The following is a 20139-nucleotide window of genomic DNA, read 5'->3' as shown; positions in this document are numbered from 1 at the left end:
TCAAGTTCGTCTCTGGCTTTTTCTAATCTGTCTGAATCCTGAAACCATAATGTCGGTGTTGACTTTGAGAGGATATGATTGGATCCGAGGTCTATGGATCCTTTCCTTCCATTAGGGGCTACAGCACCTGACATACATAGTGGCCATCTTGAGCAGCTGTGCAGCTATTTCCATCAGAAGGCATGTCTGGATGCAGCTTTGCGATTTTGTGAAGGACTTCAGGACATCCTTCTTTAATGCTCTGTATGATGGATCCAACCCTATTTGGTCCAAATGTTAGAGACTATTTCCAGAAGTGAACAGGATGGCAAATCCCTGTCTGCCATGGGAATGAAATCATCGACATCGACACTGAGGAGCTTCTGCAGAAATCAGAAGGCTGGAAAGAGAATGTAGTTCCAAAAATCTCAGTGGTTTTCATCTGAAACTTCTGGAGATTGAGCTCCCCATGGCACAGGGGGAAACTAACAATTGATACCACCCAAGAAGCAGAGGTGGTCCTCAGAATCAGGATTTCGGGTGTCCATTCTCAGAGAAACCCTTTTAGCTCCCCTGAAAAGTTATCCAACTGTACTACTCTGGAGGCAGTGAGGGGTGTTTATCTCTTTACCACACAGCATGGAAAGCCATAACTCAAAACAAGTGGGTACAGCAAATAATTACCCAAGGCTACTTTATTCCCACAGTCTCTACAACCCCACCTAAAAAGAAGATTCTCAATGTCCCACCCTTTTAAAGGGAATTTGCACTTTCATAAATATAAAAGCTTTTAAAAAAATCGAGTGATCCATGTGGTCCCACTAGACCATAGAGGATCTGGAGTTTACTCAAGATGCGTTTTAGTGCCAAAGAAAACTGGGAACCTTAGACAAAGATTTTATCTAAGTCAACTAAACAAATTTGTTTTTCGAATCAAATTCCAGATGGCCATGGTTCAATTGATCTTTCCACTGTTGAAGGGAACTAACTGGGTGTGCTTGGTAGATTTCCAGGATATATACTACCACATCAAAATGGACAGGCAATCCAGGAAGTATCTTTGCTTTTGGCTGTGAGCCAGTCACTGCCAGCAATGGGCAATTTCTTCTTGTCACTTTCTAGTAGCAACACATGTCCAGGGGAGTTCCACCATTCTTGTGGACAGGATGAACAGATTTATTCTGCTCTATCTTGAGTGATCCCTTTATCCTCTAGTAGCAGAGGAGATTTTCAGCAGTTGGGCTTTCCTTGTTGCGATCTCTTCACTTCTCCCCTGAACACCAAATGCAGCAAGTTCTTTGCTCTGATCCATCATAATGGGGAGTCACCCTAGGATAGTTTAATGCATTCTTGGCATTCTTGACTTCTTTCTACTCCCCTTTCCCTCTGATTCCAAAGTTTCTTCAGAAAGCATCAGCATTGAAGGCCTCTGTTGTCCTCATAGTTCCTTAACAGCCTTAACAAGTGTGGTTTTTCTTCCTCATAGCTCCTTAACAGCCTTAACAAGTGTGTTTTTTCTTCCTCTGTCCTCATCTAGTTCACCGTCCTTAGGACTCGGGCTCAAACCTGAATTTGATATCACAGACTTCTGGTCAAACTCCAAATGCATGCTTTCTTTAATTCGTATGATGGTTTGATAGTCCATGCTTTCCCTATACATTGTACACATCTTATCTTCCTCACATAAACCTTCTAGGAAGTTATACAAGAACAACTGGAAAAACAAATCGAAAATATTTCGTATTTGGGTCTCAAAGAAAGATCTCTATCCTTTTTCAGCCTCTCTACTGGAAATATTGGACTTTCTAGCTCATCTATTTCAAGGTGGGGCTAGTTATTTCATTATCAGACTTCATTTAGCTGCAATTCCTTCATTTCACATTGGTGAAGGTTATACCCTTCAAGCCTCTCTGAGACTGTCTGAGGCTTTCCTCTGGGGTTCCTTTCTTCTATGACCCCCACTCAGAGATCCATTTCCACCATGGGATGTCACCATTGCCTTGCAGCCTTTGACATGACCCCCATTTGAGCCTGCTTTTAAAGCCAACTTAAAGGTTCTGTCCCGGAAGACCTTGGCCATAACCTCTGCCAGAAGGATCTTGGGGCTTCATACACTTTCATCCAAATCTCCCTGTTTTTTTTTTTTTTTTTTTTTTTTTTTACAAAGTTTGAGAACAAATCCATCTTTTCTTCCAAAGGTGGCTTCTTAAATTTCTACCATTCAGGCTGTAAATCTACCAGTATTTTTGCCATATTTCTCAAACAAAGGTGAATGTACTTTACATTTGCTAGATGTTCATTGTCAGCTGCATTTTTATTTGCACCGCACTAAGCCTTTGAGGAAGTCTGACGAACTATTCATTTTTCTTTTTGTCTCAGTATATTTCCTTTGTCTACCAACAAAAGGGCTCATCTCTCCTTTCAAAAACGAAGGCTCATTCAACAAGATCTGTGGGATCATCTGCAGCCTTTTTCTGCAGTGTACCCATTGTTGACATTTGTGCTGCATATGCATGGTCCAAAATGTACACCTTCATTTCTCATTATAAACTGGGCATTCGATCCAGGTGCAGGGCTTCTTTTAGTTCAGCTGTGCTCAGGAATATCATTCCATGAGACCGACCAAGAGTTCAACTAGCTAGAGACTCTGCCTCATGTGTAGAAGAATGGATGGAAAAGACAACATCAAATACAAAAGTTATGTATTCACCATGACATTAGATCTATGTTGTCATATTCCTTCATTCCTCTATTATCCACCCTCCATCCCCCATCCACTTTTTTTTCTAGCAATGTTGCTATTTATCAGCGATGCCTATCTGGACAGGTCTAATTGACTTTGCCTTGATTTCCGAAGTTTTAGCCAGTCTCTTCATAGTTCCCAGACCAGTGTTTCATACCTACTTTCTTTTATGCATACAACTTCTTTAAATAAGATGTATTCAGGTAGTTATAAGAAGGCAAACTCGATCTGAGGTAGCTCCTTCTGGGCAATGGGATTATAGATAAGTGGGGGAGCCTGAGCACCAGATCCTGAACTTTATAATGGCCGAGAATGGATCCACTGTCTGGTCAGAGACCCATGTGTAGAGGAATGGATGGAATATGACAACACAGATCTAACATTATGGTGAGTATAAAACGTTCCCCACATGGAGAGCTGTGCTAATTATACATATTAACTGTGAGATCACACAATGTAAGAGGAAAGGGCATATATCCCAACCCAAGGAATTGTGTGATGTCGCACACCTGTTGACTAAACAGATGCCGACCAAAGCTACAGTCGACAAAATTTACTTTTACTATATAGATATAGATATATATATATATATATATATATATATATGTGTGTGTATCATCATCTTCTTTCGGCTGTTCCCGTTATGGATCACCTGTTTCCATTTCTTCCTGTCCTCTGCATCTTGCTGTGTCACACCAACCACCTGCATGTCCTCTCTCACCACATCCATAAACCTTATCTTAGGCCTTCCTCTTTTCCTGTTATCTGGTAGCTTCATCCTTAGCATCTTTTTCCCAATATTCTCAGCATCCCTCCTCAGCACATGTCCAAACCAACGTAATCTTGCCTCTCTGGCTTTGTCTCCAAACCTTCCAACCTGGGCTGACCCTCTAATATACTTATTCCTAATCCTGTCCAACCTCATCACACCCAGTGCAAATCTTAACATCTTTAATTCTGCCACATCCAGCTCAAACTCCTGCCTTTTTGTCAATGCCACTGTCTCCAACCCATATAACATAGCTGGTCTCACTGCCCTCTTGTAGACCTTCCCTTTCACTCTTACAGGTACTCGTCTGTCACAAATCACTCCTGACACTCTTCTCCACCCACTCCATCCTGCCTGTACTCTCTTCTTCACCTCTCTTCCACACTCACTGTTACTCTGAACTATTGATCCCAAGTATTTAAACTCATCCACCTTCGCCACCTCTACTCCCTTGCATCCTTACCATTCCTCTATCCTCCCTCTCATTCACACACATATATTCTGTCTTAGTCCTGCTGACCTTCATTCCTCTTCTCTCTAGAGCATATCTCCACCTCTCCAGGGTCTCCTCCACCTGTTCCCTACTCTCACTACAGATCACAATGTCATCTGAAAACATCATAGTCCACGGGGACTCCTGTCTGATCTCGTCTGTCAACCTGTCCATCACCATTGCATATGTATGCATTTATTTATAGATATAAAAACACTTCGTAGTCTGCACTGGGGAAAAGTTGAAAAAACAACTTGAATGGACTGCCGCACAATTAAGTGCATGTTGCTATGACACTGTTCAAAAGAAATCATACAAAAGCTACTTACAGAAGAATGCCTGAACAGCAAAAGTGTTGCTGGAACAACCAGTTCCCTGAGCCAGTACTGTGAACCAGCACTCCGTCCCCCACCCAGAAGGCCATTCCTTCTTCTGGTACACCAACTTGGTGACCAGAAGCATGACACCCCCCACCAGAGTCATTCAGATGGTAGTCAGCATGCTGTGGTCTGCCCAAACCATCATTCAGCCTATTTTATTAAAAAAATAAATAAATTCTTCTTGTAACCATAGCAAACTGTTTGCTACAAATGTAACAAACAATTGCAACAGTTTATACCCTGCCTGTATTGAGTGCTAAGGTGCTCATGTTTTAGTTTAAAAACAGACATTTTCTTTATAAACAATGGCAAATTGCTTTCTACAAATGTAGCAAATGGTTACTGCGGTTTATATCTTAACTGCAAGATTTTGGTTAATGTGTATGTATGTATGTATGTATATATATATATATATATATATATATATATATTTTTTTTTTACTCTTAAACTGTAGCAAACTGCTTGATGCAGTTCAGACCACACACAGAGCACTACATTGCTCAGGTTTGACCTTAAACACAATACCGGCTTTTAAAACTGCATTAATGAAAGAGTGGGATCTTTTGATCTCGCCCCCAGCACTTTGCACCCAGGGCAGTTACCCCTCTCATCCCACCCAAGCTATACCACTGATCAACAGTATGTAGTAATGCAAATGCTGAGTCATTACATCCAGTCATCAGATCTTATTCCTCCTGATAGAGATGAGATTTCTTGTATTAAAGGTGTCAGAATCATTATTCTTTACCAGCTGCCTGAAAACTTGCCGAATAAAATTCATGAACCATACCTTGGTTTGAGCAAGTGGAAGGATAAGTCTGTTAAAATCCTAAATTGACCAAATATGTCCTTCCAGTAGAACTGGTGAATAAAAGTAAAGTACGTAGCATGATCTGAAATTAGAAGATGATAATATATGAGATTCTGTTTTCAACTTGGACAAACACATATTATCTCTTGTGTGTAGACCACTACTCAAAATTTCAGTCAGTGCTACAGTGTTGAAATCATTCTTTGTAAGACATGAAGTGATGTCAGATAATACCGCTCTGTCTGTTAGCCAGAAAATAAACACTTTTGTGAATAAGTGAGAGCTGAAACACATTATTTTGAATAATTTGTGTACTCCAAGCAGTAAATAAGTACAGCACATGCTCCCCTCCCAAAAAAATGCCATGAAGAAGTAAATAATCTGAATGTTGTTTGTTCTTGATTATAAAAATGCATCATTACAGTTTCATGTTCAATCTCAAGCACAGTTAATAATGAGCAGATGTTTCAAGTCCAGTCCGAACTACCTGCTTCTTTTGTGTGGCTACTTCTTTTCAGTAAATAACCTGTTGTGTAAAGAGTACTATGGTAGATTGGAAATGTTTAGTTTTACAGAAAGGATTATGAGTAGGGATGGAACTAAGTCAAGGTCATGATTGTCTAGGTGTTAAGCATTCGTTCAAGTCCATTAATTAGTTATACAGAGTATCCTAGATCATATTTAGTTTTGCATTCTGGTGTGCAGGTTTAGAAATGAAACAGAAAAACGTGTGAAGATTTCTGATCAAGCTGCATTGCAATCAGTTGTCTGTAATTCAAGGTTAGAAAAATTTCTTTCTTTGTTCTATGGTTTCAGACAGCAGCATCTCCTTCTCAGAGTGTGGAAGTGCTACGATGGGGACAGTCTACAGTAGTAACTAATTCTGATACTGCTGATGCTGAAGCCCCCAGTATTGCCAACCTTATCCAGTTGTTACATGCAAATATTCCAGGTTTTGGCGAGTACTTACAGAGCTTAACTCTTATAAAAAGTAGACATGGTATATACGTGTAGAATATGCATTTTTCTTTATTTGCATTTCATCGCTGAATTTCTATCTGTGTATATCATGATACACCTAATAATAATGATAGAGTAATGTCTACTGAATCACTGAATATATTACATTTCTTTCCATAGTAACAGGAATGTCACATATATGCAGGTATAATTAATGTACAAGTTAAAACATGTGTGTGTTTGTCTTTGAGTACTTATCCTAATGAGGCCAGTGTGTTTTATTATACTGTACTGAGTCGGTCCTTTACAAAACGTGTTAGGAACTGTTACTACTGCCACTGCCTCATTCATCTCAATGATGAGTGTAATTTTGTGTGTATGTATACAAGTCACATGTACTGATAACTATAATTTCTGTGCAGATATTCTTATTGCTTTACTGTTGTAATTTTTTTCTTCTGTGTTTCTTTCTAGTACCACAACAAAGTTTCCTGCTTCATGCTGCAACATATTGAAGAACAGTGCTCTCTGGGTGCTCATGCTGCTGTCATTGTCCCACCAACATGGATCATACGAGTAAGGCGTACACAGGTATTGTCACACAGGACTTTATTTCAATAGCTTCATTCAGTTCTTTTTGTTAGTGCTTATTCCTCCATTGCCAAGTTCCTAGCAGAAATTTTATGAAAAACTGTATAAGGCAGAGAAATATGGAAATCAAGAAAAAGTACAAATGGAATGTTTATGGAAGAATTAAATACGCCAAGGTTAGAGATAGATGAGGTTCAATTACTAAACAGTTAAGGTAGAAAGGAGGGCTGGGGTCATTAACAGTCATTGTTAAAGGTAGATTGCCGAGAAACAGCCAGTCTCTGTTGCACTAGTTTGGGGGGAGGTAATAAACTCTGTTCCATCATTAAGGAAAAATTTTAAGTAAGTAGCTCAATTGTTGCTGACATGCTGGTGTGAGTAGGTTTGTGGCAGTGCCCATTTACATGATTGGTGGCTGAGAGGGAGACAACAATTAACAGGATGTATGAGAGAGGGAGAGGTATTCCGTTGCTAACAGGCTCTTGTTTTTTTTTCTAGTTTTTGAGTGCTCTAATCAATAAAAGTAGAAGTGCTCCATTAAGATAAGCTTAATGACTGTAGTTTTAGTGCTCTGAATGGTGTAGTAAGTTGCAAGCGGAAGCAGACTGGTAGGCCAGCTTTAACGACTGTAGTCAAAATGCTTCGATCACCACCAGTATATGCTATGGGGTAATTGTCAAAAATGTTCAGACACTGATAAGCTGAGAGTAGATGGAATGAGTACTTTGACATCCAGTCAGATAGGCAGGAAACTTGATGGGGGGAGTCCCTTCTCCAGCCAGATATATTTTAAGGCAGTTGGTAATAGGTTGTGATCACCACTGAGATTTACAGTGCAATGGTGGTTGGATATGCTCCACTAACTACCAAACTAAAATGGGTACCCTTATTGCTGGTTTGGTGGAGGAGACAAGGGCAACAATTGCCATTATATTAAGAAGTGAGGTGAACAATGGCAGCCCCTCACCACTAACACTGACTGGGAGTTAATAATTAGTCAGCGTTGTGGGTGTGGCTCTTGGGAACTTTGAAGTTATCCATACCTGGGAGAGCACCGTGCTGTAAGTGAAGGGCCTGTGTACCAATGCTTTTGTGCAGTACATTGACAGATTTTTAGACAGACTGCAGAAACTAATGCCATTTAAGAATCGTACACCACAGATGCTTACATATAGGAAACCTTGCATACTTTAGTGTATTACAAGTATGGATATATGGTTTCTACATTGGATGGTCACTGTGAATTGCGATAATCTTCCTTGGCACTTATGGCTTCCATAATCTTAGGAAGAAGGTTTGTTTGGTGTGAAGAGTTACTGGATGTGCATAGTCATATCTTTAACTTCTAAGTGTTAAACTTTGCATAATAATTAGCAGTACATACAGAACCTATTGATTGTAGAAGATGAATTAAAGAAATGATTTATCTTTTTTTTTGATTCACAAAATAATGTGATATCACACTGTCCCTTATTTAGCCAAAACCTTTTGTTAGTCTTCTTTTCCTTGGTCCATTATTTGCTAATTCTTTTCACATTAGTACTTGCAGTTCATTTGAAGCCTATATCAATGTCATGCATTTTAGCACTTGCATCAGGCCTGTAACCCTCCATTCAAATCTAGCAATAAAACAAGCCTTTTTTCAGTTCTTACTATTCATGAAGGCAGTTAAGATTTCTTGACGCTCCAAGTGAATACTCACTATTTTAATAATAATCTGATTTTTTTATTATTATGTTTTTCACTGCTTATTGGCTAGACTGTACTCTGTATTTTATTCAGTTGCCAACATTATTATCAGCTGTAATTTTTTCATTTTAGGTGTTTTGCTGTTTGTAGCAGATGTTAGTCTGTCGTGATCCAGTTTACTCCCTGCTCATAAAATAAGTGTGTTTACAAAAGACATTTGTCCCAAAAAGATTTATATATGAGGGTAATTGTCATAGGAGATGAACCCAGTAGGCAGGCAGTCTGCAACGGGGTCTATATCACATAGTCGAAGTCTTATAACTTCGACTATGCCCCCCCCACCCCCCCGCTACTTAAATATACCAATTCCGAGATTGCACCCCATTGAACAAAATGGAAACCTCCGCTTATGGAGATTTCCATTCAAACGCTTGAACTTTTACAAATTCAAACTTATGGTCTCGACCATATGAGGTTCGAATTTGTAAAAGTTAGACTACATGATAGGAACCTGTCTGCAACACTGCAGACCTAAAGAGAAAGTAAAGGACACATCAGGTAAGAAGCCTGAAACTTGAGGCCTAGACTGAAGAAAAGGAGGATCAACTCGATTAATTAGAAACTCTACTTCTCTCTGTTGAAACTTCTGGGGGAGGAAGAAGACATTATAAATTTCAGAAAAGTAATAGAGCAAGAAGTGAAAAAAAGGTTTCTAGTGTTTTAAATAGATAAAGCAAGCAGAAGTGATACTTTTTTTGTTTTGTTTGCTTTGTTTACATTTAGGAGTAGTTTCTTTTTCTTTTTTATTTTTAACACCTTTAATGGATTATCAGTTGTGGCATAGACAAACTTATATTTGTATAAAAGCAATTAAACCATATTAACGAGTTTACGTTTACAAGCATTATATGTCGTATAATCTAGCAACATTATAGAAATTATTCAGTGGCTGACTTCTTTTAAACCTTATTCCTCCTCCAAACCATTTTTCTGCATTAATTGTTCCAAAAATTTCCATTTTTTTAAACAAGAAACATCTTTATTAAATTATCACTTATGAGAAAGGCAGTCATACATTTATATAAAGAAAAACAATAACAACATAATAGTATCCTTTGGGAAGTCATCCACCCATGGTAACTACCATATTGACAACACGCCTCTTAGATTTGACCCAGTAGTCAGGACTTGGGGACACACACACAGACCGTAGTCTAGCCTTTGATCATCACATATCTTCAGTAGTGAGGAAATCATTCTATGTTGCACAACATCTAAACAAAGGTATTGCATCTAGATCCAAGGAAGTAATTGTTCCACTGTGTTTGGCATTTATCATACCTATCACTGAGTACAATGCCCCCTTTGGTATGTACCTAACCAGGTATATCCAATAAATGGACCATCCACAGAGGTTCCTCACTAAAAGAATACAGGACTTAATTAGGGATAAGGTGTATTTAGGGATCTGGGACCTCTCCTTTGATAATAACATTGCCAAAGTGGTTAGAAATACCTTCTATATAGCCCACCTAATCACGAAAGGGTTCACATCTAGATCAAGAGAGGTCATTGTGCCCCTCTGCTCATCAGGTTCATAACTAAGTACAATGCCCCATTTGGGATGTACCTTACCCGACACTTGCAACAGCTAGAGAGATCCCAAAAGTACCTCACCAAGAGCATTGTGGGCCTCAAACAGATGCCCTATGCAGCTCAACTAAAGAAACTCCAGTTCTACTCATTTGCTTACCACCTACTCAGAGGCAATCTCTGCCTGACGTACAAGGCCATGTCTAACCTGGAATTAATGGACATGCTCCACCTCAAGAAATCCAAATCCCTTAGAGATGCACGCTCCATGGATTTAAACCTCAGCACAACAATAAATAGGACATGCTGGAGGGATAGATTTATATCCCAGAGGCTTCCCTCGCTCTGGAATAGAATCCCAATCCATGTTAGGCAGAGCCCCTCACTGACCCTCTTCAAAAGAAATCTTTATGCGTGGATGGGAAATCGTAAATTTACACCTGGGATCACTTCTGTGGCCCTGCTGGACAGAGGCTCAGGAATCTAATCTAAAAGGGAGGCGAAAGCTAACACATTCTGGCTAGGCTTATAAATGCCCTAGGGCAGATAGCCTAGTACCTACCTATGAACCTATAAGTAAAATGTCCTATGCAGACTGCCTCAAGGCCCCATCCCTGTATTCTGTGTGCTGCAGGCTTTTGAGGGGAAATCTATGCCTGGCATACAGAGCATTGTCATACCCACTCTGATGGACCTCCTGCGTATCAGCAAAACAAACAGCACCAGAATTACCCATTCTAAAGATTTAAACCTTACCTGTGATATAAATAGGACCTGCTGGAAAGACAGGTATGTATCCCAGAGACTACACCATCTCTGGAACAGGCGCCCCATCCATGTGAAGCAGAGTTCCACCCTAACCCAATTCAAGTGTAACTTGGACAATTGGATGGGGAACAGGAAATCATCCCTGGCTTAGTATCTGTCACTAATGGACACAGGCAACCTGTAAATGGTTCATTTACCAGGCTCCTGCTTGAAATGTTTCATCTCCCAAGCCCCTGCTTATGCTTATCAGTGGTATCAGAACCTGTCAGAGATTTGGAATGCATGGCTAGGCTTAAAAAGGCCTTTTTGGTGGTTAGCTTAGTAAATACCTGTGAACCTTTGAATAAACCAAACCAACATATTTTTAGCTGCAAAAATTATACATTACTAATAATCTGTTCAGTCATTGTCAGCCAAACATTAGATAGTTCATTCAAATCTTGCCTTCTTTTAAGCCTCATTCCTCCTCCAAAATATTATTCTTCATTTGTTTTTTTCCCCACAATCCTTTTTTTTTCTTTGTAATTTGCTCATGTCTTTTTCTACAGATTCAGTTTCCAGTTGTTTAATCTCTGTTACTAAATTCAGTATTTCTAGTACAGGTGGTTTAGGCTTTGATTTCCATTTTCTAGTAACTGCTTTTTCTTGACAGCCACCGTAATTGCAACCAACAAGGCATTGCTATGTCTAGCCAATTCTGATTCTGTGTCATATTTCAAAAAAATCCATTTCCTTAGTTATACCAATTTGCTCAACCAGTATTTTTGATACAGTAGTTTGCAGGGATTTTTTTTAAAAGTCTGCCAACTCGTTACACTTCCAAAAAATATATTCCCAATTATCTCTTTCTTACCCTTCACACCTCCAACATTTGCTGTCTACCTGAAAAAATTCTTTGATGTCTACTTGGGGTATAAAAATACCTATGTAAACACTTCCAAGCAAAATGCTAAATCATCTAGACTTTGTTGCATATATGGGAGTCATACATGTATATCCCCTTTGTTTCTTTGTGAGTTGATCATCCAGTCTCTCTTCCCTGTCCTTTCTAACCTCTGATTCTTATAACTGTCATGCAATATTTTATATGCTCTACTAATTATCCCTTTTTAACAGCAGCCTCTGTTCTAGATTCTTCTAAAAACTCTTCTTTTGGCTTTTCCCGGTAAAGGGTTGCCATAGTGAAACTCCGGTCCGCTAATGATTGGCAGTAGATTTTTACGAAATGCTGAAGTGCCAGCTTGACGCCCAACCTTCAATGAAGGCACGCCCATTTATGCACGCATGTCTTTCGAACGCTACTCAACCGCAGGGAGGACATGCAGATTCCACACAGAAGGCACTCCCAAGCCAAGCCGAGAATCGAACAGAACCTCTTGCTTTGAGGTAACAATGCTACCGCTGTACCACCGCAGAATGTAGGTTTCTCTACCAGTGGTAATCTTTCACTTAAGATTCCCCTATTTCTTTATATTTCCCTATAATCTGATATCAATCTTTAATAGGGAAGGCAATCTCTAGCTGCAGTCCAAATAAATTCTTGGCCGCTTTCCAGTCTGTTACGTTTCCCTCTCTAATTATTTGCTCCAATACCTTGGTTCCTTTGCCAGTTTTCTACAGTAAATTCCAGCCCTTCTTGCCTATTGTCTGTATCCTTAATTGCAGCCGTCCATATCAGTAGAAACTCCCTTCTTCATTCCTGTGTTGGCTTAGTTCTTAGAATACTTTCCTGTGTTGGCTTAGTTCTTAGAATACTTTCTACTACTTTATGAATATGGTATTCTGTATAGTTATTGTTATTCTCCTTAAGGATCTGCATCCAAAGTCCCATCTTTCCTTGTTTCTTGAACCCCCCCCCTTCATCGTCATTCCTTTCCACTTTGAATTATAGCTTTCTGTTTGTGCTATACATAGGAGCCTTAATTGTATAGCTCTGAAATACCCCTTCAAATCAGGTAATCCCAAACCACCTTGTTCTGTTTGAAGGATCACCTTATCCCACTTGACTCTTTCTGTTTTCCTCTCCCAAATAAAATCCTTCAACTCTTTATTAATTGCTATCCACAGCTTCTCCTGTGGTTGATAAAAATATACCTGACCTGTATATAAAACTAAAGAGACTAAAACATTTTGACTGCTTGTGTCTACCTATGTATATCCATAAAATAGAGTTTCCATTTTCTCGGTTTTTGTATTATTGAATTATATTTTGTTTAGTCTCTTACCCCAATACCCTTAGCTGCCATAACAGAATCCTTTTTAATTCATACTCCTTAGTACTTCATTTTTTCATGCCCCCGTCAATATGGGTAATGCTGAACCAATTTGTGTGTGGGTACATAGTTTACAGCAATTGCCTTTGTTTTTTCTTCATTAACTTTTTATCCCAGAAAGACTTGAAACTGTCTGAAAATGTTCCACAGCACTGAAATGTCCTTTTCTGGATTTATCAGGTATAAAATAATATCATCTGCAAATAAAGTCTGCTGATGTTGACTACCATACCAATTATATCCTTGAATTTATGAGTCCCTTACTTTCTTTACTAGTGGTTCTAAATATAACACAAATAACAAAGAGGACACCCCTGCCTGGTTCCTCTGCTCAAACAGAACTTATCAGAGAGGAACCCACCCACTTAAATTTTCACGTCTGTTCCCTCATATATCCTCCTAATCAATCTTATAATTTTATCAAGGAATGCAAATGTTTTCATTACACTTCTCATAAAGTCCCAGCTCACTCTGTCATATACTTTGTCTGCATCAAGATCTACCAACAGCAGTTGTATTTTCTTACATTCCGCTTCCATCTGGATCATCATTGTTCTATTAATGTTGCAAATGTTTGCCTCCCCTCCACAAAGCCTCATTGATCCATATCTGTCAGTTTTAAGCATCATCTTTGCCATTCTTTTAGCCATTATTAACATAAACACTTTATAATCATGGTTTAGAATTGAAGTGGGCCTATATAAAGCTGGATCTGATGGGTCTTTACCGGCTTTAGGTATTACAGCCACCACCACTTTCTTCCAGGACATTGTTGCTTCTCCTCCTTTTAAAATATTGTTAAACAAAATCTTCCAGATCTTTATCAGTTTCTTCCTTCCTAGCTTCCAAACTTCTGCAGAAATACCATCTATTCCTGGGAACTTTCCTGTAGATTGATTATACATTACCATTTTTATCTAATCTCCTCCTACCTTGACTGTTTAGTAATTGAGCCTCATCTATCTCTAACCTTGGCATACTTAATTCTTCCATAAACATTCCATTTGTACTTTTTCTTGATTTCCATATTTCTCTGCCTTATACAGATTTTCATAAAATTTTTGAATATTTCTAGTAACTCTACAGGATCTCTGGTTATACTCCTTGTCATAGGCTGTCTAAGCTTGGCAACAAACCTTTCTGCTTTGTATGCAACATTGTGCCAAAAGGTTTTGTGCTCTGGAGTTATCCAAAAAAAGTTGCTTAACAGCAGTCTTTCTAAACTCCTGCATATCATCAAGGTGGTCCCTTATGTTCTGTTTAACGTTCTGCAATTGCTCCTCCTCTTCTGTGATATTCCCCCTGTTGTGCAATAATTTAACATTTGTCAGACCCTCTAAATAATTCTAGTTTCTGCTTAACCGTATCTCTCTTTCTCTTATTTCTACCCTGTTTTAAACTCCACTTTAATTTTATCCAACTCTCTAGCTATATTTTAAGAAGAAATTTCTGTCTTCCTTAATACCTCTCGAATAACGTCCACTACCATTCTTTAAATTTCTCTCTTTTTAACAAATAGGTGGGAAAGCATCAGTGTCTCATTTTTATTTCATTACAATGCACTTTTATTTTAGTTATTATTGGCACATGATCTGAAATAGTTATTGGATGCCTATCAAAACTTTCAGTTAAATGCACATGTTCCTATGAAATATGTTTTTTTATCTAGCCTAGCCCAGCTTTTTTTACCTTGGGGAATAATACGTAAATTCACTCCGAACTCCTACTACTGAATTCACATCTTCCATGCCAAATATTTTCAAAAATTTCTAGAAAACTCTACCTCCTTTTGTTATATTTTCTCTTCTGTGCCCCCGTATACATCCTCCCTGCTACAAAACAAATTCCAGTCCCCGTCTATAAGTAATATTCCCTGCTGAAAGCTGATTATTTCTCCCAGAATTTTCTTAAACTTCATTATAATAGTTTTAGGTGGAATATTAATACATGCCAGTGTAATCCTCCTCCCTTACCAGTAGCCCCTTAGTACTACAAATTTACCATTATTATCTTGTTTTTGTCTTCTATCACTGTTGTATTTTCTCTTACAGTTAATATAAGTACTTCCTTTGTCCCAGATATTCCACTGAATAACAATCTTGAAATCCTTTCTTTATCAAACTCACATGCTCAGTGTTTTCCGTACCTGTCAACTGTAGCCTGTTTGCACTCTGCATTTTTTTGATATTGTTCACTGCTCTTTCTTTTTTGTATATATCTGTGACACCATTCACATATAAAATAATATAAAAAGTGTCATTATGTTGCAAAGATATTATTCCCACCTGTTAAGTGTAATAGCTTTTTTTAATCTCTAGTTTCAGCTTTTGTGTCACATGCATATACTAATGTTTGGCTAGTTACTCTTTTATATAATTGCTTCTTGTTATACCCATTTGAACCTATGTCACATCTTACAAACCTTTTGTTTTAGTGAAAATCCTAAGAAAAAATGCACACACCCCCTCAACACCCCTAAAACCTATTAACTTAATACTAACACACCGAATATGTACATTTTAAAATACTGAAGTTTAACCATTGTCCCAGACTGACATCCACACTCAAAGACTTGGATTAGCCTATAAGGAAGACTATCACTGCTAAGACACATGGCACAGCCAGTGTTTCTACTTCTTCCACTAGATGCTGTCTATTTTTGGGTTATCTTTATTCCTCTCCCAGATTAGAAAAACACTTGAATGCTTTGGGGAAAGTATTATCTCCTAGCTATTGAAAGAAATAAGTGTTCTGTTTTTATTTCCCTTTATCAGATTGTCTATATAGAAACATGAGAACTAGATAGTTGCCTCTACTACAAGCCCTCATTTATTTGCTAGAGGAAATTTTTTTTATTATATTCAGTATTCTTTTTTATTTAAAAACATAAAAACATGCTGGCTATGCCCCTGCAACTCCCACTCTAATATCACCCACCCCATCCAACCACTACCTTTCTTTCCACTCCACTAACTACCTTGATTATAGCAATCTCAGATGCTCATAAGCCTAGTACTTACTATACAGCAGGAACTTCTTTTGTAACATTTGTTAATGTCTGTTATGTACTTCATAGATAAAGATTCTAGTTGTCTACTGATGTACTATGCTCTTCATCTGTAAATATGTTGTAAGTAATTGCTATGTAAATTGTTAATCGCTATGTAATCCAATGTAACTACTGTCTGTTTATTTTAACTGTGGAGCTTTTCTCCCCGGGCCTCTGCTGAAAATGGACCTACATCCAGTCGGACACTCCCAGTCAACAAATATAAATAAATAAACAAAATGTATTTGCTTCCCTTTAAAATGTGTTACTAGATCAAGCCAAGGGCCTTAATCCAGCCATTCTCTTATGCAATAGTAGGAAAAAAATGCATCATTTTTTCTTGTATCATACACTTTTGTCCAGACTTTTTTCTCTTTTTACATTGCAGTACCTACATTTCTTAAAGCTGAATAAAGAGAAAGAAAGTAGAAGAAAAAAATAAGGGCACCTGTTTTCTTTAGTATCCCTATTGCACCAAAAAATAACCAAGAAAGCTTTACTGTATAGCACAAAGGTTAAACCCTGGATTATAAAAATACTACTGCTAAGAACAAAATTTTCTTTTACTTAGTTAACTCTTTCCTTCCTCTTTCCCTCTCCCAGTCATTAATGACATTAAGTAGGCCATATGCTTTGGAGTCTCCTACAAATTTAACAAAAGTCAAAGAAGTCCAATATTTCCAAGTTTTCTTCTGTCATGTTTCAAAATTATAATTAATACTTTGTGATCTCACCTTTACTTGTCAGTTTCCAAGTTGCAATTTTTCTTCCAGTTGATCTCCCAAATTGCTTAATTTCCAATGTACTCCTGATTTTTCTAGTCAACTCTTTGTGGTGCTTTTTTCTGTCTTTTGAAGCATCGGAAAATATTTTACTGGCACAGTCTCTCTTTGTGCTTTAAGAACAAGAAACAGAATCACCTCCTTTTGTATGGCTCACTTTTTGTTAGACAAACTTTTGTATTTGTTCCTTAGCATGTTCTGCATCAAAAAATTATTTTGACCCTCCAGAAAAGAATATTCTGAAAATAGCTAAATAAAGCAACTTGAATATCATGCCTCCTGCTTGACATTCCCTGATTACTGGAATACAGTTACTCCTCGTCGTCTTGGTGTACATTGAGTAATCATTTCCCACGAACACTGTACTGTCTAGTACTTTGTCCTTCTGCCATCGTTTTGTCAAAATCAGCTCTTTGTGCTGGTAGGAATACGTCTTTACTATTAAAGGTCTAGGTTGCTTTCTCATGGCCAGGTTTGGAGCATACACGTGACATGCCCTTTAAATGAACAGCTACTGCTGTGGAATACCAGTCTAGTTGCTTATGTGTGCTTTCATAAAATAATATAGTCTGTTCCTTTCAGCTGCTCTGGTACAGCAGAAAATCTCAGCTTTTCCCTATGTGCTCTGCTCTCTAATTCTAATATTTGTTGAAATATCTGTTCTTGAGCAGTCTGATACTCAACTAGCCTCTTCTTCATTTTGACCTTTAATTTTTGCAGTTGTATCACCTCATCTGAATATCTGTTTAAATTTTCTTCCATTTTTTTCCAGCCATTTGTTATTTCAGTTGATATAACTCCTTCAGTGTTTTGTTTATTTTAATCAGCTCTAAGTACATTTGACTTATTTTTCCTCTAGATTACTGGAAATCATGTTTTGCATCAAAGCTGGAGCTTGTACTGCTTTTTGCTGAGCAGCTGTAGAATTCTTCACATTTAGTGTTTTTTCCTCCCCTTTTGTGATTGATTTTCTTACAGGTTCTTGGAATTTCTTTTTGCTGGCATCTAGACAGTGCACTTACTAGCCAGTTTACTGCAATTTATCCAAAAAGACACATTCACTGGCTCTCCTTTCTGAGTTTATGTTTTCTCACTGGGAAAGTTGAAATTAAGCTGTTACTCAGTGTGCAGCCATCTTATAGGTCTGCAGAGATGAGGTTATATTTATAACAGTTGAAAGAGGCAGGTATCCATAGTTTCTGCTGCAAGAAGAGAGTTATTGAATGAACAGTTTGTACTAATAGTCACAGCACCTCAGAATGATTAAAAGAGGTTAGGTGAGGAATATGTAGAACTGGCAACCTCCCAGGAAACACAGATATCTTTCTGTCTGTTTGCTGTTACAGCAGCATTGAAGGTTTGTGTAGGCTGTATTGAATCTCATTCAGTGTTTCAATGTTTCAGTGTTGGTTGATGACTAAGGACTTCAAAACAGGTCATAACAATCCTCCTTGAAGTAGTCCAGTAAAAGCAATCCCCTTACCAGTGATCTATTCTTTTCTTAGGACATTCTGAGGATTATATCTAATCTAATCTCAGGCCGTAGCTTCTTCTAGTTTCTTGCTGCTGTATTTCTAAGAAGGTCATCTGTCCTAGACTTAGGCACCCTGCCATTGCAAACCAGCAAATTCTTGTTTCTAATTGATTTGTCATAAGAACTGAAGTTAATATCCAAGATATTTTTTTTTTTAAGATTATTATTCAGGCTTCAATAAACCCAAATCAGGTCACCATAAAATAGATAGTAATGACTTGAACCATATATTTAGCTTTTTCAGTATTTATTCATAGTCTGTCCTATTTATAGAACCTGTATGTTTTTATTTAATTTTTGAACATTCTTCCAATGTATTAATCTCTCATATGGTATAAGTGCAAAAGCTACCGCCATACTCTAATGTTTTCCTTGCCATACTTTTATATATGGGAAAAAGCACCAAGGAACTTCCTGATGCAGTAGATAGAAATGTAGTTAACTTCGCACTGAAGCATTTCCTAATGTGTTTGCTGATGTAACTTTTGCAGTTCAAGTCATCTGTTATAATACCTAGGTTGTCATATACGTTTGTTATTAATTTCCTTACACATACAGGTATTAAATAGTTTTGTCCTCCACATGTAGTAACTTGAATTATTGCAGTTAAACCATATTTTGCTTACTGTATACCTGTCAAATAACTCTTCAAGATATGTTTGTAGGTATGTCTGGTCTCTACAGGAGTTTACAAGGCAGGTAACTAATATGGTTGACAAATTTTTACCAGCCAACAGTGATGATTATTGTGTATTGTAGACATATAAATTTGAAACAGATAAGGTCCTAAAATAGATCCTCGCAGAACTTCACTTAGGATTAAATTGCCATGTGACTTTCTGCTGTATTACTGCCTCTTAAATCGTTTTTCAGTTGTGCACTTGCCTTGCTTCATTTAAAAAGTTTTAAATTGCTAATTTTGCAGAGTTTTAATTGCATTTACTGTTTTGGACTACACACTCGTGTGTTGGCCTTTTCTGTGTTTATTTACTGTATTATTGCATTGTTTAGCCTGTTTCAACAAAAAAATACTATCTTGTTTGCTTGTTTCCCATCTTTCCTAGCCAGTTCGTATCCCAGGCTTTGCTTGTCTCAGGACTTTTTGTGTTTAGAGCTATCCAGACCTTGCTGTGGTAGAGGGGAAGTCCTACTGCTTACCAGTGGGAGTGGTGAGCATTGTACTGCCTATCTAATGCTAGAGGAGTGGTTTCCAGCTCTGAAACTGAAATTTTATTAGCCTTTTTGGGCTGATTTCTGTCCCTTTCAACTTTCTGGCTTAAAAACGCGTGTGTTTGCACATTTTTCACATCGTGCAGCACTGAGAGCCTACAGTTAAACTATTCCAGGTGCCAGAAAGTCTGCTCTTCAAAATTTCCCCTTAGAACTAGCTGGTTTCTCAGCAGTAGCACTAAAATCTGAACCCCTGTGACCAGCACTTGCTGTAGAACCTGCTGGAAAGCACTAGGAAACCTGAAAATTATACAAGCGCTCAACTCTCCTTGTCAATAAGGAGAAATTAATCGTAGGCACTAAATAGCCTATAATTGCAAAGTACCTTGCCGTTAAAGGTAAGGGAAAACAGCTCTTAAACTTTACAAAAAAAAGCACATAAACAGGCATGTCCAAGGGTCAGCTTCCGGTGATTTCTCCTGTCCACCTGGTGAATCTGGGCATACTGGGGCAATGCAGCAACTGCCTCATGTACACACATAATCCTCTCCTCC

General features: G+C 38.1%; 1 protein-coding gene across 1 annotated transcript in view; it reads left to right on the top strand.

The window, feature by feature from the left end:
- LOC122811072 (diacylglycerol kinase zeta-like) overlaps positions 1-20139 on the top strand; it is a 3109428-nt gene that overhangs the window by 1459773 nt on the left and 1629516 nt on the right. The window contains exon 9 of the mRNA XM_044082630.1: positions 6611-6727. Within this exon, the coding sequence (XP_043938565.1) occupies positions 6611-6727 (117 nt within the window). The remainder of the gene's footprint in view (positions 1-6610; positions 6728-20139) is intronic.

This window comes from Protopterus annectens, chromosome 9.part0 (genome assembly GCF_019279795.1).
Source record: "Protopterus annectens isolate FY-2018-M chromosome 9.part0, PAN1.0, whole genome shotgun sequence".
Classification (NCBI taxonomy): domain Eukaryota; kingdom Metazoa; phylum Chordata; order Ceratodontiformes; family Protopteridae; genus Protopterus; species Protopterus annectens.
The sequence above is the reverse complement of the archived record's forward strand: the minus strand, read 5'-3'. Positions and strand labels throughout refer to the sequence as shown.